At 47.7% G+C, this 23,545-nt stretch overlaps 1 protein-coding gene across 1 annotated transcript in view; it reads left to right on the top strand.

Annotated features, from left to right (window-relative positions):
* The first annotated feature begins 7,963 nt into the window (after positions 1-7,963).
* The window catches only part of LOC112125719 (butyrophilin subfamily 1 member A1-like), a 48,395-nt gene continuing 32,813 nt past the window's right edge, over positions 7,964-23,545 (top strand). The window contains exons 1-3 of the mRNA XM_026663839.1: positions 7,964-8,069; positions 10,454-10,801; positions 21,029-21,310. Of these exons, the coding sequence (XP_026519624.1) occupies positions 7,964-8,069; positions 10,454-10,801; positions 21,029-21,310 (736 nt within the window). The remainder of the gene's footprint in view (positions 8,070-10,453; positions 10,802-21,028; positions 21,311-23,545) is intronic.

The raw sequence follows: 23,545 nt of genomic DNA, 5'->3' as shown, positions 1-23,545 counted from the left end.
GCTTAAAGGCTCACTCCCTACCCCAACCAAGGGGTAAAGACACTCCAAGGCTGCAGCCAAGTCGGTTGACATATGAAGGAAGGTGGGTTCACGGCCCTCGTCACTCCCTGGAAAATGAGTGGGAGGGGGTAGTGGCAGGTTCCCATCTCAGTTTCAACCCTCAAGGCATTGGGGTGGCAGAAGGCCCATGAAAACTCCCCATGTGCACCCTGCTAGTGTCATCCAAAAGATAAGACCCAAGGGAGGTTGTGAAACTGCTCTGAACTGTGTTATGAAAATGGTCTGTTTGAGTAATGAAAGTCTGTGCTGTAAGAATCTTGAAATTGCCTGGTAGAAAAGCTACCAAATGGATGGGAAATTGGTTTTGGCATTTATGGAAAATGTCTGTGGTTTTACCTGAACTTAAAAGGCATCTGAGTCCCAAGGTAGCAGGAGAGTTGAACATTCCCAAGTCACTGGTTGAAGAGATTTCGCTCAGTTTGATGTCAAACGGGAAAGAGATGTGACAAAGTGGGAATTGTCTGTAATATTTTTATGAACTATCTGTACGACGGTGTACCTATCACTTGGCAGCACTATCCATTGGGGGAAAGAATTGATTTTTTCCCTGGGACATGGGAGATGAAGGCAGGTATCTCAGACATAGAGCTACTAGGACTTTCTGGGCTAGAATCAACACACTGGAATGGCCGACCCTACAGAGACAATGGAAACCACAATGACTAAATATTAACACCGAGCTGCAGGGGCAGCTGAACATGGGAGCACAACATGGCTGTGTCTGGAGAGCAAAGAGGAGAGGTGTCAGGGTTAGGTGAGGAAGAGCAGGGTATGCAGACACAGAGCACTGCTGGAATGGGGAGACAAAGAAGACAGGGCAGGCGAAGATGGGCCCGGTGAAAGCCTGGCTTCCAGCCAGAGGAGCCAGTGCCCCCAACTACCAACTACCCCCACCAGCGCCCCTGGGAGAGACCCAGTTCCCCCTGACCCATCCCCTCCACCAGCACCCCGGGGGGAGACCAGTTCTCCCTCCCCCATCCCCCCCACCAGCGTCCTGGGGGAGACCCAGTTCCCCCTCCCCCATCATAGAATCATAGAATATCAGGGTTGGAAGGGACCTCAGGAGGTCATCTAGTCCAACCCCGGCTCAAAGCAGGACCAATTCCCAGCTAAATCATCCCAACCAGGGCTTTGTCAAGCCTGACCTTAAAAACCTCTAAGGAAGGAGATTCCACCACCTCCCTAGGTAACCCATTCCAGTGCTTCACCACCCTCCTAGTGAAAAAGTTTTCCCTAATATCCAACCTAAACCTCCCCCACTGCAACTTGAGACCATTACTCCTTGTTCTGTCATCTGCTACCACTGAGAACAGTCTAGATCCATCCTCTTTGGAACCCCCTTTCAGGTAGTTGAAAGCAGCTATCAAATCCCCCCTCATTCTTCTCTTCTGCAGAGTAAACAATCCCAGCTCCCTCAGCCTCTCCTCATAAGTCATGTGCTCCAGCCCCCTAATTTTTGTTGCCCTCCACTGATCTCTTTCCAATTTTTCCACATCCTTCTTGTAGTGTGGGGCTCAAAACTGGACACAGTACTCAATATGAGGGCTCACCAATGTCGAATAGAGGGGCATGATCACGTCCTTCGATCTGCTGGCAATGCCCTTACTTATACAGCCCAAAATGCCGTTAACCTTCTTGGCAACAAGGGCACACTGTTGACTCATATCCAGCTTCTTGTCCACTGTAACCCCTAGGTCCTTTTCTGCAGAACTGCTGCCTAGCCATTCGGTCCCTAGTCTGTAACAGTGAATGGGATTCTTCCATCCTAAGTGCAGGACTCTGCACTTGTCCTTGTTGAACCTCATCAGATTCCTTTTGGCCCAATCCTCTAATTTGTCTAAATCCCTCTGTATCCTATCCCTACCCTCCAACATATCTACCACTCCTCCCAGTTTAGTGTCATCTGCAAACTTTCTGAGGGTGCAGTCCACGCCATCCTCCAGATCTTTAATGAAGATATTGAACAAAACCGGCCCCAGGACTGACCCTTGGGGCACTCCGCTTGATACCGGCTGCCAACTAGACATGAAGCCATTGATCACTACCCATTGAGCCCGACGATCTAGCCAGCTTTCTATCCACCTTATAGTCCATTCATCCAGCCCATACTTCTTTAACTTGCTGGCAAGAATCACCCCCACCAGTACCCCTGGGGGAGACCCAGTTCCCCCTGCACCATCCCCCAGTTCCCCCTGCCCCATCACCACCAACAGCGCCCCTGGGGGAGACCCAGTTCCCCCTGCCCCATCCCCCCCAGCACCACCCCCTGCCCCATCCTTCCCCCACCAGCACTCATGGGGGATACTGGACCTCCCCTAGTTCACCCTTCCACATCCCCTCCACAAGCACCCCTGGTGGAGACTCAGTTCCCCTGCCCCATCCCCCCACCAGCACCCCTGGTTTAGGGAGGGTCAGGTCCAGTTTGGTCTGGGGACGGATGTGGGTCGGATCCAGTTTGGAGGGTTGGCCTGGTCTTTTGGGGGGACAGCTGATGACTGGTCCTGATCCTAATCTCTGTGCCTCTCTGCCTGGGGGGAGGAGGGGAGGACTAGCAAGACAAGTATGAATAACGATACTGTAAATACAATGTAATGGAGTATTTTTTAAAATGTTTTAATCAGTTTTTAAATTTGCCCGTTTCATGCAAAAATGTAATTCAAGCCCTGGTAGTTCCTATGAGATGAGAAATGTGACGGATGAGATAATGGATTGGTTCCCTCCTAGTGGGGGCAGCACATGGCTGGTGTGTTGGCCAGCTTTGTTAGCTGGTTTTACACACACACACACACACACACACACACACACACACACACAGCCCCCCCAGCACACACACGCCAGGGTTCCCTGCATCCAGGTCACTTTCCCCACCTGGACTGTGCTAGGAGGCATCAGGAGCTGCTGCTCTCTGCATTTCATTTATGCAGCCCAGGCAAGGAACGTGACCTGGATGCAGGGAGCCCTGATGTTGCTCCTCGCTTCTCCCATCACAGCCCCCTAGGGGTGCATGGGGCAGTGGAGCAGCAGTCCCAGGGGGAGCGAGCAGCAGTGCCAGCTGCTTTGTGCATCCAGGTCATTTTCCCCACATAGGTGCAGGAGGGAGATGCAGGGGTTAGCAGTAAAGGGGTGCAGGGATTAGGGGTGCAGGAGGGGGAGAAGGCCTGTCTGTGCGTGTGCTGCCAGACGTCTGTCTCCTCCCTGCTCCCTGATGGCCTGAGCTGGGTGTCAGCAGTACTGGTCCTGCACAAATCAGCTGGTAGCAGGTAGGTGGCGGTGGGTGGAGGAGCTGGGCTGAGCCGAGAGAGGGGAGCATAGTCATGATCACGGCAGGTTCACTCCACTCACCTGGCCTCGCTCTCTCTCCACACAGGTTGCAGGGGACCAGCTCTGGCCAGCAGCCGAGGGACTCTGCCTGTGGTGCGGGCAAGCGGGTGGGCCAACGTGGCACAACCCGGCCCCCGAGCAAGTTTTGTCCAGGGGCTGTGCCCCCTCAACACACTGGGGCACCATTTTATAATCCTGCATAGGGCTCTGTAAATCCTAAGGACAGCCGTGGTTATGAGAGAAGCAATGCCCTAAACAGCTTGCTGCTGGGACAAGTTGCCAGGTCTCAGAGCCCAGGTCCCACCACGTGCTGGGCTCGTGTTTCTCCAGCAGTGAAATTGCAAGTGAGGGGCAGTGCCCGAGATAGAAGCTGCATTTTCTCTCTTTGCTGGTCTTGTCTCTCCCCTTTTGTGCGTGTTTGTCTTGTTTTGTCTTCTTAGCAAACATGACTGGACTTTATCAACAACAGCAACAACAACAACAGAGTCAGCCCATGTCAGTAACTTCTTCTCTTTTCCTCACAAAGCTGTTATTACCATGTATGCCATGTCAGTCCCAGGATATTAGAGAGACAGGTTGGGAGAGGTAACATCTTTTATTGGACCAACTTCTGTTGGTGAGAGAGACAAGCTTTCAAGACACACGGAGCTGTTCTTCAGGTCACCATCTTTATTCCCATAATTTATTACCTAAGGGTATGTCTACATTATGAAATTAGATCGATTTTATAGAAGTCAATTTTTAGAAACCGATTTTATACAGTCAATTGCGTATCTCCACACTAAGCGCATTAAGTCGGCGGAGTGTACCCTCATTACCGTAGCTAGCATTGACTTACAGAGCGGTGCACTGTGAGTAGCTATCCCACAGTTCCTGCAGTCTCCACTGCCCATTGGAATTCTGGGTTAAGCTCCCAATGCCTGATGAGGCAAAAACATTGTTGTGGGTGGTTTGGAGTACATGTCGTCAGGCCCCCCTCCCTCCCTCCATGCAAGCAACGGCAGACAATCGTTTTGCGCCTTTTTTCCTGGGTTACCCATACAGACGCCATACCACAGCAAGCATGGAGCCCGCTCAGCTCACCATGACTGCACATCTCCTGGGAACAATGGAGCACTCTGGGATAGCTCCCGGAGGCCAATACCATCGATTTGCGTCCGCACTACCCCAAATTCGACCCAGCAAGGTCGATTTTAGCGCTACTCCCCTCGTCGGGGAGGAGTACAGAAGTCAATTTTAAGAGCCCTTTAGGTCGACGGAATGGGGTTGGTTGTGTGGATGCAGTCATTTTTAAATTGACCTAACGCGGCTAAATTCGACCTAACCCCGTAGTGTAGATCAGGGCCCAGAGCGCTCCATTGTGACCGCTCTGGACAGCACTTTGAACTCTGATGCAGTAGCCAGGTACACAGGAAAAGTCCCAGGAATTTTTGAATTTCATTTCCTGTTTGGTCAGCATGGCAAACTCAGCAGCACTCAGCAGCACAGGTGACCATGCAGTCCCCCCAGAATCGTAGAGCGTAGAATGTTTCTACACTCCCCCATCATCTCCGTCCCTGAGGTTATCGCAGATTAGAAAGTGAAAAAAACACCCTCATGATGACATGTTTTCCGAGCTCATGCAGTCCTCCCGCACTGATAGGGCACAGCTTAATGCATGGAGACATTCAGTGGCAGAGGCCAGGAAAGAATTAAGTGAGCACGAAGAGCGGAGGCAGGACGCGATGCTGAGGCTAATGGGGGAGCAAACAGACATGATGAAGTGTCTGTTGGGGGAGCAAACAGACATGATGAAGCATCTGTTGGAGCTGCAGGAAAGCCAACAAGATCACAGACCCCCGCTGCATCCACTGTACAACCGCCTCCCCTCCTCCCCATGTTCCATAGCCTCCTCACCCAGACGCCCAAGAATGCAGAGGGGGAGGCTCTGGGCACCCAGCCACTCCACTCCAGAGACTGGTCCAAGCAACAGAAGGCTGTCATTCAAACAGTTTGATTTTTAGTGTGGTTACAATAAGCAATGTGGTCTTGTCCTTCCCTCCTCCCCAACCTCACCCGGGCTACCTTATCTGTTATCTCTTTTTTTTAATTAATAAAGAAAGAATGCATAGTTTCAAAACAATAGTTACTTTATTTCAAAGGGGGGAGGGTGGTTGGCTTACAGGGATTTAAAATCAACAAAGGGGGCTGGTTTGCATCAAGGAGAAACACAAACAACTGTCAAACCGAAGCCTGGCCAGTCATGAAACTGGTTTTCAAAGCTTCTCTGATGCGCAGTGCACCTTGCTGTGCTCTTCTAATCGCCCTGGTGTCTGTCTGCTCAAAATTGGATGCCAGGCAATTTGCCTCAACCTCCCACCCCACCATAAATGTCTCCCCCTTACTCTCACAGATATTATGGAGCACACAGCAAGCAGCAATAACAATGGGAATGTTGGTTGCACTGAGGTCTGACCTAGTCAGCAAACAGCGCCAGCGAGCTTTTAAACATCCAAAGGCACATTCTACCACCATTATGCACTTGCTCAGCCTATAGTTGAACTGCTCCTTACTACTGTCCAGGCTTCATGAGCCATGGAGCAAGAGGTAGGCTGGGGTAGGTGCGACCGCACGGTGCTGCAGGCTGGGAGAGCAGTCTGAGGCAGAAGCCTCCAGCTCGCATGATATTCCAGGCAGGACTGAATCTCCATGAGACGAAACTTAAAGAAGAGAATGACCTGGAGTCTCTGGCTCCCATTCGGTGTTCTAAGAGGAGAATAGCCATGTCTGTCCAGGCGCCCCTGATCGACCTCACCGAGATCTGCCAGGAGCACCCAGGAGATGTACGACGGCTATCAGTCCTACTGCACCATCTGCCACAAAGGCAAGGAGCTGCTGCAGTGTAGTAATGCAGTACCACATCTGCCAGCAGCACCCAGGAGACATACGGTGATGGTGAGCTGAGCGGGCTCCATGCTTGCCATGGTATGGCGTCTGTCCGGGTAACCCAGGAAAAAAGGCGCGAAACGATTGTCTGCCGTTGCTTGCACAGAGGGAGGGAGGCCTGACGACATGTACCCAAAACCATCCACAATGATGTTTTTGCCCCATCAGGCATTGGGAGCTTAACCCAGAATTCCAATGGGCAGCGGAGACTGCAGGAACTGTGGGATAGCTACCCACAGTGCCCCACTCTGTAAGTCGATGCTAGCCATGGTAGGGAGGACGCACTCCGCCGACTTAATGCGCTTAGTGTGGACATACGCAATCGACTGTATAAAATTGGTTTCTAAAAATCGACTTCTATAAAATTGACTAAATTTCATAGTGTAGACAATGGGATAGCTCCCGGAGGCCAATACCGTTGATTTGCGTCTGCACTACCCCAAATTCAACACAGCAAGGTTGATTTTAGCACTACTCCCCTCGCCGGGGAGGAATACAGAAGTCGATTTTAAGAGCCCTTTAGGTCGACGGAACGGGGTTAGTTGTGTGGACGCAGTCCATGCTGCTCCAACAGGGAATGAACATTCAAAAGTTCCCCAGGGCTTTTCCTGCTCACCTGGCTGAAGAGCATTGGAGTTCAAAGTGCTCACTGGAGCGCTCTGATCATCACCTGGAGGCCAGTAACTCCGAAATACAATACACAATGGTTACACTCCCCTTAATTAGAGGCATTATTGTCGCCTCTGGCTTTACTCCACTCATTCAGGTGGAGTACAGGAGTCGATTTTAAAATCCTTTAGTTTGACGGGAGGGACTTGGCAGTGTAAACACACTCATTATAAATTTGACCTAATGCTGAATACTTCGACCTAAGCTTGTAGTGTAGACCACCAGCCCTAAGAGGCTTTTTCCTTTTAAAAACTCTCTCCAGAGAGTTTTAAAGAGAAAGGAAACCAGGGATGTTGTTAAATGAAAGACTAATTTAATATTTTATATTTCAAATGCTTTAACTATTTTTCCTTCTTTTTTGATATCTTTAATAAAAGATTGAAGACATTTGTTATGGTGCATTTGCCATGGTGCTAAGCAGGCTGAGGTCTCTGTATACCAAATCCAAGCCCATTTTAACTGTTTAATGTTGAACAGTGACTGGGTCATGTTAACACCTTTGACTCTTTGGGCCCCTATGGGTACGTCCACACAGCAATAAAAGACTCGCAGCAGTAAGTCTCCGAGTCTGGGACAACAGAAAATGTAGACACACCCTATATTACAGCTACATTTATCCAACACTCTTATTCCAGAAGACAATTGCACTGTTCCTGTTTACCCAATGCACTGCAGAAGTGGGCTAACACACAAACAAGGCATTCTTGCTCCGAAATTAGAGTGTCCACATATGGATTTATTCTGGAATAACCATTAACCTTAGCATAGGCGCAGCTCCAGGGAGCAAGCGCTAGTGCAGACGGGCTGCCAGCTACTGCTAGCATTTTAACCTCAATGATGTTTGACCCTGCTTGGAGCTAGTCCAACTAGAGCTACTGGGAGAATCCCTTCCCAACTCCATGCACTGCACACCAGGATGGGCTAACCCATGTGCCGGTCACTGCACATCTTATTTTGTTTGTTTCTTCTGTGCCCAGACCCAGCTACGATGATGGGGAAGGTTTCCTCGTTCTCCCCCGGCTCCACAGTGAGCTCTGCTCTGCCCGGCTACATCGCTCTCTGCCTCACTCTACAGGTTCACAGGCTGGTGTCAGGTAGGAGCTCCGGCCTCCTCGCTGGGTTTGCTGCCTGTTCTCACACAGAGCTCTGCTGCCCTGCAGCTCCTCACACATACAGAGAGAAGTGACCATGTCACCCCTTCCAGGGTCACCCCCACTGGACACCCAGGCAGCTCAGGACACACCCAGAATATCTCTCCTCCTAACGCTGTCTGGTGGACTCCTGCCAGCCAAATTCCTGGGTGAAAACTCCCGGGTGAAAACTCCCATTGACTTCAGTGGGGCTTGGATTTCTCCCCTGAATTTGGTGTTTCCACTTCCCTTATGGTCCTTGCTTTAATTTAGCACCAGCCTCCTCTCTGCCCCTTCCTGTTAGTGTGAGACTGTCCCCCCTCCCCCGTCTGCTCCTGCCACCTGGCACATTCGCTGACAAAAACCTTCATTGACGCAGAGTGAGGGTGAAGGGGCTGTTAAAGGGGATGAAGGGTTGTAAAATGTGACAAATGTGGGGCTGTTTCTGGGCAGTAGCTCAGTGTAGAACAGGGTCAGTAGCTCCTGTTCAGAGCAGCTCCCCTAAAAACAAGTTTCCCCTTAGCAAGGAGAAGGCGTTTGACTCGGCTACAGTCAGGGATGTCCCTAGGGGGATGCGGGGCCCGGGACAACCCCCGCCCCCATTCCTCCCCTTCCCCCAAACCCCCGCACCCCCCCGGAGTGACACCGGGAGCTGACGAGGCAGTGCGGAGCTGAGCAGGGCTGGTCATGCTGCCACCAGCCCCCACGTGCCATGAAGCACGGGGCCCCCCAAAGCATGGGGCCTGGGGCGACTGCCCTGAACCATCCAATGGACAGGACGGCCCTGGCTACAGTTGTCATGTGCCCTGATCCCTGAGTGATGTGCCTTATCTGCACAGACAGAGTCCGGGTCTGTGTGAGGTGGGTGTATTGGATCATCTCTCAGAGAGGGCAGAGTTAAGGTTGCTTTGGCCTGTGCCTTAACTTTGCATTTGCTGGTGTTCAGAGCCCTGAGTTTTGCTGAATTGTTTTCTGGAAGGACCTGAGATACCTCTGGGAACCTTAACTCTGCATTAGCAAAGATTTTTGTCAGTGTCTTTCCTAGTTTCTTGAACAGAAAGAGGACTCCTTGAAGTAGACATTAATGGTCATTTAAGCAGTTGTAGTTCTCACTTAGATTTGCAGTTGATACATGACTGTGGCTAGATAATAACACAAATCCCTACCTTCTATATAGTACTTTTCATCAGTAGAGCTCAAGGAACTTTATTCATTATCCCCATTTTACAGATGGGGAAACTGAGGCACAGAGCAGTGAAGAGACTTGCCCAAGATCACCGAGCAGGCCAGTGGCAGAGACAGGAATAGTCCCAGTCCAGTGATCTCTCCACTAGGCCACACGGTTGCTATGTCATTCCTCAGTACGCCTCCCCCTGCCTGTACATTTTGTTACAGTGCAATGGGGATAATGGGGTTGTGCTTTGAAGGGTTTACAGTGTGTAGTTGCTAACAGGGTGAGAAATCTGAGACACAGTCCATGTCCCAGCATCTCAACAGTTCCCTTGTGCTTACAGTGACTGTAAGTGTGAGAGAAAACTGCTGAGTCTGACTCCTTCTCCATCCTCTGCCTCACCATCCCTCACAACATGTAGCTCCCCTTCCCCCTCCACCATCTCAGCTCTCCCTCCCCTTCCTTCACCATGAAGCCATTAGTTAGCACTGTCGAAGCCTTTAATATGTAAGATGTTATTCCTTGCTGTCTCCAGATGGGGTAGACATACCTGCGCTAGCTCTGATCAAGCTGTTGGCAAAGTAGACACAGTAGCATGAGAAGCCTCCCTGAATATGTACCTAGCGTCCTGGGCAGGATCATACCTGGGGAGCTAGCCCATCCCCCTGCTCACACCACCACGGCTACACTTTCTCATGCTAGCTCAGTCAAAGCTAGTGGGTGCATGTCTCCCCACACTGGAAATTACACCTCCAGCTGAAAGTGTAGATGTCCCCTCAGTGTTACCAGCTCACAGAACTTTATCACAAGTCTCATGCTATCTGATGGGTTTCTTAAAGCCACAGCTCCCGGAGGCCTGTGATTAGCTGAGAATCTCAGCTTTCATTTTGTTTTAAAATACATTTCTGTCCATCTTGGTGCAGATAAATACTTGGAAATGTGACCCAAGTCATCTTTAAAGGTTCAGAAATCAGAAGATAGAGACCAATTTTATGATTTTTAAAAAATCTCTTTATTTTTAAGTCAATCTCATAATTTGGGCAGGGGGGGGAGGGGGACTTTCTCCTGATCTTTGAACACTTCAAAGTTGGCAGTACGCCTCCTGCTGCACTTACATTCCTGTCTGTCTTGGTTCCTCTCCAATTTAATTTTAGTTTTCCCCTGACTCATTTCACAGCACAGTTCACAGTGACAGGACCTGACCGTCCAGTCACCGCATCCCTAGGTGGGGAGGCCATCCTGCCCTGCTACCTCTCCCCCAGGATGAGCGCTGAGAACATGGAGGTAGGATGGTTACAATCCCAGGACTCTGCAGTCGTGCACCTGTACCGTGATAGGCAGGATCAGTACGGAGAGCAGATGCTGGAATATCGAGGCAGAACTGAGCTCTTGAAAGATGACATCATTGATGGGAAAGTTTCTCTGAGAATACACGATGTCCAACCCTCCGACAATGGGCAGTACAGTTGTTATTTTCAGTCCAGTGTCTCTTATGAAGAAGCTTTAATGGAACTGCAGGTGGCAGGTCAGTGACTTGTGGTACTTTGATGTCTTCAACAGGGTAATAAGTGGAGTCAGAGGGGTCACTGTGAGATGCCACCTGATGTGTCTCATTATAGTGGGGCAGTAGCTCTGCTCTGGTTAAGGTTTATTCTAGCTCACTGTTTAACAACTTTTTTTTCTAAGGGCTCTAAAATCCAGAACCATACTCAGATTGTTTTGAAATTTGCGTTGACACATTGGATTCTGGGACAGGGTTAGTGGGCTAAGATTGAGTTCATTAGAGCAAGGAATTAATGAGATACACAAACACCCCTAAAAAGTCAGGAAATATCGGCATGTTGTGGTTATTACAACTTTTTTGTGCACACCTGGGGTCAGACAATAGCTGATCCTCCCCATGCTGATGTCACCAGCTGGGATTGATCTCGGCTTGTGTCTGGCGCCCACAGGGTAACAGTGGTTGATACACAGAGTCTTGTAGCCCAGAGCCTGGGTATAAGAATGGGAGAGTTGGGGAATTCTCCCTGCTCCCCAGGACAGATGAAGGCAGGAGGCCTGACCCCTGAAGATGCCAGAGAGACCAGCAAGGGCACATGTGTAGCTAGGTCTGTAACCAGGACATGAGGTTTAGGTCAGGTGCAGCAAACACCAGGCTGCTGGCAATCCCCGTGGCAATCCCTCTGTGCACTTCTGCTGACACAGCCTACAGACCTCAGCACTGAAATGAGACACATACATGATCCCTCAAGGTACATGCACCTCTCCTCATATCGCAGTGACAGCTCAACCAGCCTGCCTGAATTAATCCCTCCCCCAGGCACTACAGCGACTCCAAACACAGTCTCCGTCATGCCTGTGTGTTGTGGAACCACCCTCACTGAACCGTTCCCAGTGCTTATTGCCAGCCCAGGAGGCAGAGTCCAGGTGGCAGGGCTGGGGCGCTGTGTGCCGTTACTTTTATCTCTTGGGTTTCAGGAGTTTAAGTTTAGCCGCTCTCTGCATTTTGGAAAGGCACCAGGCCCTGCTCACCAGGCCCGGTTTGTCCTTCTCAGGGGTGTCCTACCTGGCACAGTGCTCCTCCTGGCTCCCATCCTGTGACATCCCCAGTCTGCTGCTCTGTCCTTCCTGGGCTTTTGGCAAGTGTTCGGCTACTGTCATTGTGTGAGGGCCTCTCGCTGTAGCCCTTTTGTCCAGATCTACAGACACACTCACCCTGTCCCTCCCTCTCTCCACTCTCCTCCCCTGGAACACCCAGCACTTCCTTTGCCCCAGCACAGGTTTGAAGGGGCTGTGCTCTCTAAACCCCAAGGGGGTCACAAATATGTTTCTAATTAGCTTTGTAAGTGAAAGTAGTGGAAGAGTTTGGCCTCCCTGCCCATCAGTTAAGCAGTGCTCAGCTCCTTCCAGTGGTTCCTCTGATTCAACCCTTTGTCCCTGCTGCACAGTGTGCGGTGAGAGGCATTGTCTGTGTTCATAAAAGGGAGAACCAGCCCCTTATTCCTGCTCAGGAAACTGCAGGATTATGTAGCGGCTCCCCACGATTGGTAGAGAATATGAAGAACATGCACAGATGCTAGAACAGTAATAAACAAGAGGCAGGGTTGCCTGGTGGATAGCACAGTGCACTGAGTGTCAAGGGACGGCGGTTCTAGTCCTACCTTTGATACTGAGCTGTGTGTGAACTTCGGCAAGTCTCTATTTCTCTGTTTCCTCTCTCACCCTTTGTCTGTGTTGCCCGTTTAGACTGTAAACTCTGCAGGGCACAGACTGTCTCCTACAATGTGTGTACAGCCATGGGCAGTGGGTATAAGAGACAGGGGAAGGCAATGCCAGCTGTGGCCCCACCCACACTCCATCCCCAGTCCTCCCCTCCCCCGCTTCAGCGCAGCTCCCTCCAGTCTCATGAGGCTGGAGAGACTGGGGCCGCGGGGCTGCGCACCGCCCACCCTCCCCATGCTCCGGGGTCAGGGAGGCTGTGGCCATCTGTCCTTCCCATACTCTGGGACCGGGGAGGCTGAGGCCGCATGGCACTCACACGGGGGGTCTGGGGACCTGCCCCTACAGGGCAGAGGGCTTGGCTGCCGTGGGGCCTCCGGCAGAAGGGGCAGGGTTAACCCACTGCCCATGTGTACAGCGCCCAACACACCTGGGCCCCAGTCTCAGCTGGGCCCCTAATCACTATTGTAAGACAAACAATCATAGCCAATAATTCTGATAAACTTGTACTTAAAACCCTTCCAGCCACTCGCTCCATCCACAGCACAATATCTGTTAAATGTGAGTAACCTGAGCTGCCACAACTGGGTATTACACAGAGTTCATTTTATAACCACAACAAGGTCATTCCCTTCTGTACTGTACACGTAACCCACCAAACTTTGGTTACACAAGCACCCACTATAATTCCATGTTACTGCAGGGAGAGTGAGAGTGTTCAGTCTGGTTGGACAGCAGAACTCCCACTCTTGGATAGCAACACACGAGATAAATATACACATTTGGACAGTAATGGATGCTCATACCCTAAGTTGCTCCAGTTTAGAATAAAGACACCACAATGGAGTAAAGCTGCCCCAAACTGAAACAATCATTAGGTTCATAAAGGGACAATCTGAGGGTTAACTGAGACTCCTCACAAATCTAGAGACAAGCTTATCATTACAACCATTCAGCAAATACTTTACAAACAACACCAACAAAATTAGCATCAAACATACAGATTTCTTCAGTACCAAATGGTTCACAGGCCACAAATCCTGCATTTAAAACTTGCACTGCTGATTTGGTATTAATGTCACCACACCTCCATGAGCTGAACCAGCAGCAAGTGCCCAGTTCTTCGAATAGGCTGGTATCCATCTCTTTGTGGTTATCTTCTCGCTGCAATCAGTAAAAGCAGACCTGTGAGTATCAGCACTCAGGGCAGAGATCTTCACCTTCCCTCTGGTGTGGCTGTCACCCTCTGGATCTGGCTGAACTAACTGAAGACTTTGGTACCTTTTTTCTTTATATTCGGAGTGGAATTGGCCCCCACCCTTGGAGATGCCCTACTGAGCATACTGCAAGAGTTCATTAACTTTCTCCTTTGTTCACCTGTGTTACCTGCACACTCTACGATACCCCACCCTTACCCAATTCCTACGGCTCAGGGCGTACTCTTCTGTGGGTTTGTGGATTCTTTTACCAATGAAAGAGCCTTACACAGTAATATCCTCACCCTCTATTTATTAACAATTACCAACCAGAATACACACGCTAAGCATACAATGCTATGCTCACCAATCCTGATCAGGCAGGTGGACTTTCCCTGTTGGTCAGGCAAGGTCAGTCTTGTCTGGATTCTGGTTGCTGCCCATCACGGTCATGCAGAGGATTTGTAGCAGCTCTGATCTTGGGCTGTGTCTTACAGGCAAATTCTTTCTTCTGCTTCCAGGTCTTTTCTTATTCTTATTCTTCTGTTCCTTCTGCTGTTCCTTCTTGGACCCCAGGTTACATAGTGAAACTTGAGTCCTGTTTAGCTGTACCTTAACCAATCATTTTACTAAAATATTACAAACTAATTCTTTGACCAATCTTAACATACTGTGAAACAATTCTTTAACCAATCATACCCCAGCACCTTAGTTGATTTAAATCTTGCAAAATTAGTTACGCAACAGACAGAAACAATCAAAGAACCAGACAGAAACCAGACAGATAAACAGTAGAGAAGTGGGGACAATAAAGGCAAAACAATAAAGAAGTAGAGGTTTCACACCCACAACTATTGATAAGTGATTCTTTTCCAGACAGAATGGCATCAGGCAAAGTTTTCTTTAAACATCTTAAGAGATTCTTTGCTTATCTGGTGCTGGTGGGTACTATTAGGACAGGATCACCTCCTTAACAGCCCAATATTACATTGTTTTGATGTAATTTAGATGGAATGTGAGGATGGGACTTTCTGCTTCTTGGCTCATGGCTGCTGCTCTCCTAATGTGGCTGCAGGAAAAGGCCTCAGACCTTACACCTGCTAGTCCCCGACTAGCTGGAATTGGTGGACTGTTTAAAAGCAACAGCCACAGAAGCATGGGGGATGGGATGGGTACATATAATTTCCACCATAGGCCCTTTAACCTCAGTTCTTGTCTGTGGCGCTTGGGCATTTCCCATGAGTCTGTCGGACCAAAGCCTTGTGAGTCACACCCCTGCTGGGTGAGCACTCCGCAGCCTGTGCTCTTCTGGTCAAGAATCCCATGGGGAAGGCTCCAGACACCCATCCCTTCTCTGTCTCTCCTGGGAGGTTGTTTCCCTCTCTAGGCTGGTCTGTGTGAAATTGCCAAACTCCCTGAGGGCCTCTCTGCATACACACTGACACCGCAATAATGAAATCAGTTTGAATTCCCACCTGGTTAAGGTACAAGACTCTTGCTTCAGATTAAGATAATTTTATTTCAGTTTATCTTGTCAATACTAAAAAAGTCTAAGTGTGATCTGGTGTGGGAGGCATGACTTTAACCCAGCATTTCCTTCAGACTGCTGTCCTGGGCAACACAGTATGGGGAGGCGGTGAACAGCCCTCAGTGGTGAAAGAACAGGTTCAGGGCTATTGACAAAAGCTGGACATGCACAAGTCCATGGGGCTGGATCTAATGCATCCGAAGGTGCTGAGGGAGTTGGCTGATGTGATTGCAGAGACATTGGCCATTATCTTTGAAAACTCATGGTGATTGGGGAAGGTACTGGACAATTGGAAAAAAGCAAATATAGTGCCCATCTTTAAAAAAGGGAAGAAAGAGAACCCAGGGAACTACAGACTAGTCAACCTCACTTCAGTCCCTGGCAAAATCATGGAGCAGGTCCTCAAGGAATCCATTTTGAAGCACTTGGAGGGGAGGAAGGTGATCAGGAACAGTCAACATGGATTCACCAAGGACATGTCATAGAATCATAGAATATCAGGGTTGGAAGGGACCTCAGGAGGTCATCTAGTCCAACCCCCTGCTCAAAGCAGGACCAATCCCCAACTAAATCACCCCAGCCAGGGCTTTGTCAAGCCTGACCTTAAAAACCTCAAAGGAAGGAGATTCCACCACCTCCCTAGGTAACCCATTCCAGTGCTTCACCACCCTCTTAGTGAAAAAGTTTTTCCTAATATCCAACCTAAACCTCCCCCACTGCAACTTGAGACCATTACTCCTTGTTCTGTCATCTTCTACCACTGAGAACAGCCTATCTCCATCCTGTTCAGATCCAAGGACACTGGAATCTCACTGTCGGTGCACACTGGATAGTCTTCTTGCATCAGAACCCCTAGCCCCAAGTAGGTCTAATGATTAGACCTAGGTATCAGTGATTTCAGCTCTACAGCATATAACTAGACTCTTAATTAAGTCTAAATTAGCTCTGTTACACAGTGGAGAAAGAACAGGTGAAAATCATGCTTGGGGCCAGACCCCCAAGGTACAAATAGCTGTCCCCAACCTCTCTCAACTCATGGGGCTTTGGAACCTATCTCCCTTGTCTAGCGAATGCTGTTTAGTTGAGGGTGAGCCCCTCAGTCAGAAAATGCCAAGTACAGTTCTGCTGTCCTTGATTCACTCAACCAGCATAACAACCCTTTATTACTCCTGCCCTAATAACAAAGAGACTGGGAATCCCACAGCAGCCAAAGTGACCAAGCATCATGCTAGGCAGGGTGGGTGTGCCCATGCAAATAAGATCAGTCCCTGATGTCCTTTTCCACAGCTCACCACCAGATGTCAGGGGAGAGCTCATTCTGACTCTGCTTACACATACATATGAACTAATGCAAACCTCTCTATGGACACTTAAATGGGTTTGGAAATGGGTTATATTGATTTAGCTTGAGTTAATTCCTTCTTGATTTAAGTGTGTCCACAGAGGAATTTGCACTTGATTAACTAAACCAGTTTAACTAGACTGGAGCAAATTTGTACATATAGAAAAGCCCTATTATAATATTAATTTTACTGTATATCAAATACACTGCTCTACAGCCAAAATGCTTCTGAAATAAATGTAGTCAAACTTTACTAATTCTGGGTCACTGAGAACGAAAATGATGCTTAAAATTGTTGATTGGCTCTAGTTTTCAAGATATGCTATTGGGTCAGTATATACGACCCTTGACTTGGGAATGGCGGAGGATAAGTGAGTTATAAAGGGAAGGGATCTCAATTTAAACCAGAAATGACTAAAATACATCTTTGACTGGATCTATGAATAAATCTATGACTGGGTTTGGACAGTACTTGCTTTTTAGGCAAAACAATGAATGATGCAATCTGAAGCTGGTATTGCGTCATACATGATATGAATTGCATCATGTTATTCCTAGAAGTCATGGAGGATGCAATCATAACGAAGCTTACATCACTCTGCTGAACAAATTGCCCTATATCAGCTCTAGAAATCATACAGTGTCGTGCTGTCTTTTTTGTCAGTGTTTGATTTTGCAAAGGGACACATTTCTGTTTAGCCAAAGTGAGCATAGATTCCTCGTACTTGTGTGAACAGTGCAGATAACTTCTGCTATGTTTGTGGTGAAGTGACTTTTGCATCACAAAAGCGCAGTATAACCACTATGGTTAAGAAAGCCTATCACCTTTATTTTGGCTGCAAAATTGGAGATCAGGACAAGAGGTGGGCCCCACACGTATGCTGCAACACTTGTGCAACAAATCTTCGCCAGTGGTTGAACAGGAAAAGGAAATCTATGCCTTTTGCAGTGCCAATGATTTGGAGAGAGCCAACAGATCATACCAGCAATTGTTACTTCTGCATGGTGTCTCCAGTTAGGAAAGGTGTGTCAAAGAAGAAAAAGTGGACTGTGCATTATCCAAACATTCCATCAGCTATACGCCCGGTACCCCACGGAGAAGGACTGCCGGTTCCTGATGCACCAGAATCATTCTCACTTGAGTCAGACGAGGAAGAGGAAGAGGATGAAACTTCTGGTCCTGAACCATCAATGTCACAGGACCCACATTTTCTCCCATCCTCCTCCTCTGAACCACACCTCATAACACAAGGTGAACTGAATGACCTTGTCAGGGATTTGGAACTACCCAAGAGTAAGGCAGAGCTGTTGGGCTCCAGACTACAGCAGTGGAATCTCCTGGCAGGTGATGTTAGGGTTTCCATGTTCCGTGACCGTCAAAAGGATCTTGTCCCATTCTTCTTCATGTAAGGTGATCTTGTAGCCTGCAACAACATGGATGGTGTGATGGCAGCCCTCAACATCGTTCACGATCCAGATGAGTGGAGACTGTTCATTGAATCATCGAAGACGAGTCTTAAAGCTGTTTTACTGCATAATGGCAATGTTTTGCCATCAATTCCAGTTGGTCATGCAGTCCATATGAAGGAAACCTATGACAACATGAAACAACTTTTGAGGTGCATAAACTATGACCAACATCAGTGGCAGCTTTGTGGCGATTTGAAGGTTATAGATTCATAGATTCATAGATTCTAGGACTGGAAGGGACCTCGAGAGGTCATCGAGTCCAGTACCCTGCCCATATGGCAGGACCAAATACTGTCTAGACCATCCCTGATAGACACTTATCTAACCTACTCTTAAATATCTCCAGAGATGGAGATTCCACAACCTCCCTAGGCAATCTATTCCAGTGTTTAACCACCCTGACAGTTAGGAACTTTTTCCTAATGTCCAACCTAGACCTCCCTTGCTGCAGTTTAAGCCCATTGCTTCTTGTTCTATCCTTAGAGGCTAAGGTGAACAAGTTTTCTCCCTCCTCCTTATGACACCCTTTTAAATACCTAAAAACTGCTATCATGTCCCCTCTCAGTCTTCTCTTTTCCAAACTAAACAAACCCAATTCTTTCAGCCTTCCTTCATAGGTCATGTTCTCAAGACCTTTAATCATTCTTGTTGCTCTTCTCTGGACCCTTTCCAATTTCTCCACATCTTTTTTGAAATGCGGTGCCCAGAACTGGACACAATACTCCAGCTGAGGCCTAACCAGAGCAGAGTAGAGCGGAAGAATGCCTTCTCGTGTCTTGCTCACAACACACCTGTTAATACATCCCAGAATCATGTTTGCTTTTTTTGCAACAGCATCACACTGTTGACTCATATTTAGCTTGTGGTCCACTATAACCCCTAGATCCCTTTCTGCCGTACTCCTTCCTAGACAGTCTCTTCCCATTCTTTATGTGTGAAACTGATTTTTTCTTCCTAAGTGGAGCACTTTGCATTTGTCTTTGTTAAACTTCATCCTGTTTAACTCAGATGATTTCTCCAATTTGTCCAGATCATTTTGAATTATGGCCCCGTCCTCCAAAGCAGTTGCAATCCCTCCCAGTTTGGTATCATCCGCAAACTTAATAAGTGTACTTTCTATGCCAATATCTAAGTCGTTGATGAAGATATTGAACAGAGCCAGTCCCAAAACAGACCCCTGCGGTACCCCACTCGTTATGCCTTTCCAGCAGGATTGGGAACCATTAATAACAACTCTCTGAGTACGGTTATCCAGCCAGTTATGCACCCACCTTATAGTAGCCCCATCTAAATTGTATTTGCCTAGTTTATCGATAAGAATATCATGCGAGACCGTATCAAATGCCTTACTAAAGTCCAGGTATACCACATCCACAGCTTCACCCTTATCCACAAGGCTCGTTATCCTATCAAAGAAAGCAATCGATTGGTTTGACATGATTTGTTCTTTACAAATCCATGCTGGCTGTTCCCTATCACCTTACCACCTTCCAAGTGTTTGCAAATGATTTCCTTAATTACTTGCTCCATTATCTTCCCTGGCACAGAAGTTAAACTAACTGGTCTGTAGTTTCCTGGGTTGTTTTTATTTCCCTTTTTATAGATGGGCACTATATTTGCCCTTTTCCAGTCTTCTGGAATCTCTCCCGTCTCCCATGATTTTCCAAAGATAATAGCTAGAGGCTCAGATACCTCCTCTATTAGCTCCTTGAGTATTCTAGGATGCATTTCATCAGGCCCTGGTGACTTGCAGGTTGTTGCTCTCTTGCTTGGTCTGCAGACTGGATACACAAAGTACTACTGTTTTCTCTGTGAATGGGATAGTCGTGCAAGAGATTCCCACTACATCAAGAAAGATTGGCCACTCCGACAGTCATTGGAGCCTGGGAGGAAAAGTGTTCAGCATCCACCACTTGTTGAATCAAGGAAGATTTTGTTACCACCCTTACACATCAAGTTGGGTCTGATGAAGAACTTTGTCAAGGCCATTGACAAAACACAAGCAGCTTTCAAGTACCTCCGTGGAAAATTTCCAAGGTTAAGTGAAGCTAAGATAAAGGAAGGTGTCTTTGTTGGTCCTCAGATTTGTGAACTTCTTCGAGATGATGCATTTGACCATGCACTGCGTGGCAAGGAAAAGACGGTATGGAAAGCCTTCCAGTTAGTGGCAATAAATTTTCTCGGAAACAACAAGGCAGACAACTACAGGTTGTTGGTGGAAAACCTCCTCAAGGCATACAAAAGCCTTGGTTGCAACATGTCACTAAAGATACATTTTTTGCACTCTCATCTAGATTTTTTTCCACCGAACTGCGGAGCAGTGAGCGACGAGCACGGCGAGCGATTTCACCAGGACATTGCAACAATGGAGAAACGCTATCAGGGCAAATGGAGCCCATCAATGCTTGCAGACTATTGCTGGATAGTGACAAGAGATGCTCCATTTAATGAATACAAGAGACAAGCCAAGAAGCGCCAAGTAGACACTGAATAGAACTAAACTATGTACATAATAGTTTTTTTGCCTTTTGTTTCATAATAAATTTTATTTATATAACCCTTTTGCTGATTTTTAAAGTGTTACATAAACAGGACATGTGAAATATTATCATGTAAAGCAACCATAAACACATGAAAAGACCTAGGTTTACAATTTATGATTAAAACTCTACTATCTACACAATATACATAGACATAAAATGTAAAAACTTAAATATCTTAGAGACAGTAGCCAATCAGTTGTTTTAATTGTCATATTTGAATTCAGCACATCAAAATACATAATAAATAGCACATTTTATCTCTGAAGCAGACGACTTCTCAAAAATTGTAGACCAGTGATATTAATCTGGCCAGATGAACTGACCAACCACACTCATGGACTCACATTTGATTATTAGTTTAACAGGAAATTGCTTTTGATAACAGTGTAATAAAGCTTTTGGCTCATTACTGGGCACTGTAGGATTATCACAAGATCATTTATTTCTTCTGTAGATATGGGCTCTGCTCCTGTCATCTCTGTGGTGGGACATCAGGACGGAGGGATCCGGGTTGTGTGTCGATCATCCGGATGGTACCCACAGCCCGAGGTGCTGTGGAGAGATCTCCAGGGGCAGCTCTTGCCATCAGCCTCTGAAGAAATATCCCCAGCGGCCAATGGCCTGTTTCAAACAGAGATTGCCATTGTTCTAACAGAAGAGTCCAACCAGAAAGTGTCATGCTTTGTCAGGAACCCCCGACTCAACCAGGAGAGAGAGTCGGTGATTTCCATAGCAGGTCAGTGCCCGTCCATGCCACACATGGATAGACTGAGTTACTGCAGACATGAGTGGAGAGTATTTATCATTCTGTCTCCTATTTATTGGCCTGAACCTTCAAGGTACTGAGCACATCTTGGAAAGTCCTGAACAACCTCAGTTCTCTTTGGATATGTCTACATTGAAATTAGACACCTGCTGGTGCCCTGTGCCAGCTGACTCAGGCTAACGGGCTAGGGCTAAGGGGCTGTTAAATGGCAGTGTAGACGTTCAGGCTTGGGCTGGAGACCAGGCTCTAGGACCCTGTGAGGTGGGAGGTTCCCAGAGCTCAGGATTCAATATGAGCCTGAAGGTCTACACTGCAATTAAACAGCCCCTTCGCCCAAGCCCCCTGAGCCTGAGTCAATTGGCACGGGCCAGCTGTGGGTGCGAATTGCAGTGTAGACATACCCTTCGACTCCAGTAGGAGCTGAGGGTGTTTAGCACCTTGAAGGCTGGGGCACCATTGGCCAGATTTTCATAACAGCTCAGTACCCAGCAATCATCCTTCTTCTCAGTGTGGGAGGGGGAGGGAATTTTCCTTTGTTCTTGTGCTGTAGTGAGAACTGTGTTGGAATCGCAAGCTGTCACTTTAGGAGTTGGGGGTTTCCAGGTCCTGTTTGCAGGCTAGAGGGCTCTGTAGCAAAGTGTGTGAGCAGAATCAGGGCTTGTCTACAGGAACAGTTAGTTTGTGGCAAACTGGGGTGTAAATCTGCCTCACACTAGCCTGCCACACACTAACTGTCCATGTGGACCCTGCTACATGCACTAACGATTCCATAGTGCGCTTTGATCTGCCCCACTTTGAAATGGGAACAGATCAAAGTGCACCAGGGAACTTTTAGTGCAGTGCAGCAGGGTGCACACAGCCTGTTAGGGCACAACAGGCTAGTGCAAGGTGCATTTACACCCCAGCCTGCCATGCACTCTCTGTGCCTATAGACGAGCTGACATAAAGCAAGGTGGGGTGAGTTGTGCCCACTGCCTTAGGGAGCAGCCCCTGTTGTGTATTTGATTGTTGTGGTAATAGAACCTTGTTGTTGCTATGGCAACTGAGTTAGATTATTAGGGGATAGCCCAGCCAGTTTTGGCTGGTTTTTGGTTAGTTCAGTGTGTGGCAATAAATGGCTGCTCTTAAGGGTTACAGCTCTCTGTGTCTCCAGTGATTTCTTCCTAAAACTGTTGCCCCCAACACCTCCCTCTCCTGTTTTAAGGTTTCTTGTGTGTTAAGGTTCTGGACTCTAAGACATAAAGTTGTGTTATGCTGCAACCTTCCAGCAGGAGTATTTATGTTTGTGTCTAACTGCTCTCTGTGTATTCAGAGTAGCAGCCGTGTTAGTCTGTATCCGCAAAAAGAACAGGAGTACTTGTGGCACCTTAGAGACTAACAAATTTATTAGAGCATAAGCTTTCGTGGGCTACAGACCACTTCTTCGGATGCATATAGAAGCATATAGAAGCCACAAGTACTCCTGTTCTCTCTGTGTATTGTGACCATCACAGTTCTCAGTGCGGGTGGGGGAGGGAATTCTCCTTTGTTCTCAGTGAGAGCTGCTGGTTGCTGAGTATTTATGAAAATCTGGCTAATGAAGTCATTTTTCTTAAACAGCAGAAGAGAGCTCTGGATATGGTCTGAGCATCGCTACTTAGAATACATCTGAAAATACCAGCAATAAAAGTTGAGGCCCAAAATTGGCTGAAACAAATTCTTACCTAGGAGCATCTTAATTTTTAGACTAAAAGGTTGCGATTTTATGTATTATCTACCAAATAACTTGGTTAATACTGAATGAATATTTCACTGTAATAGTAATAGTAAGAAAGTTGTATTTGTAAAGCACTATTCATCTGAGGTCTCATAGTGCTGCACTGCTGGTTAGTCTATGATATGCCCAGTACTACTTAATTGTTATGTTTACAGCACACACAGAGAGAGTTGAAACCACACATAAACACTTTTCCCGAAAGGCTGCAATGTAGCACTGCTTTATTTCTAAGAACCCAGAACTCTAACATGCCACAGCCAAATACAGAGAGAGACAAAGCAGGCTGCTCCCTAAGGCAGCGGGGCAGAATAAACCCCACTCTGCTCTAGGCTGGCTCTTTGTAGACTGACTGCAGAGGACCCAGATGCACACTCCCAAAAGAGCCCTTTAGCCTGCAAGCAGGACCAGGAATCACCTCAGGATTTCAAGTGTCAGCTTGTAATTTTTAC

Source organism: Terrapene carolina, unplaced genomic scaffold (assembly GCF_002925995.2).
Source record: "Terrapene carolina triunguis isolate 2854851 unplaced genomic scaffold, T_m_triunguis-2.0 Scaffold33956, whole genome shotgun sequence".
Lineage (NCBI taxonomy): Eukaryota > Metazoa > Chordata > Testudines > Emydidae > Terrapene > Terrapene triunguis.
Note: the sequence above shows the minus strand (reverse complement) of the source record. Positions and strands in the feature narration are given on the sequence as shown.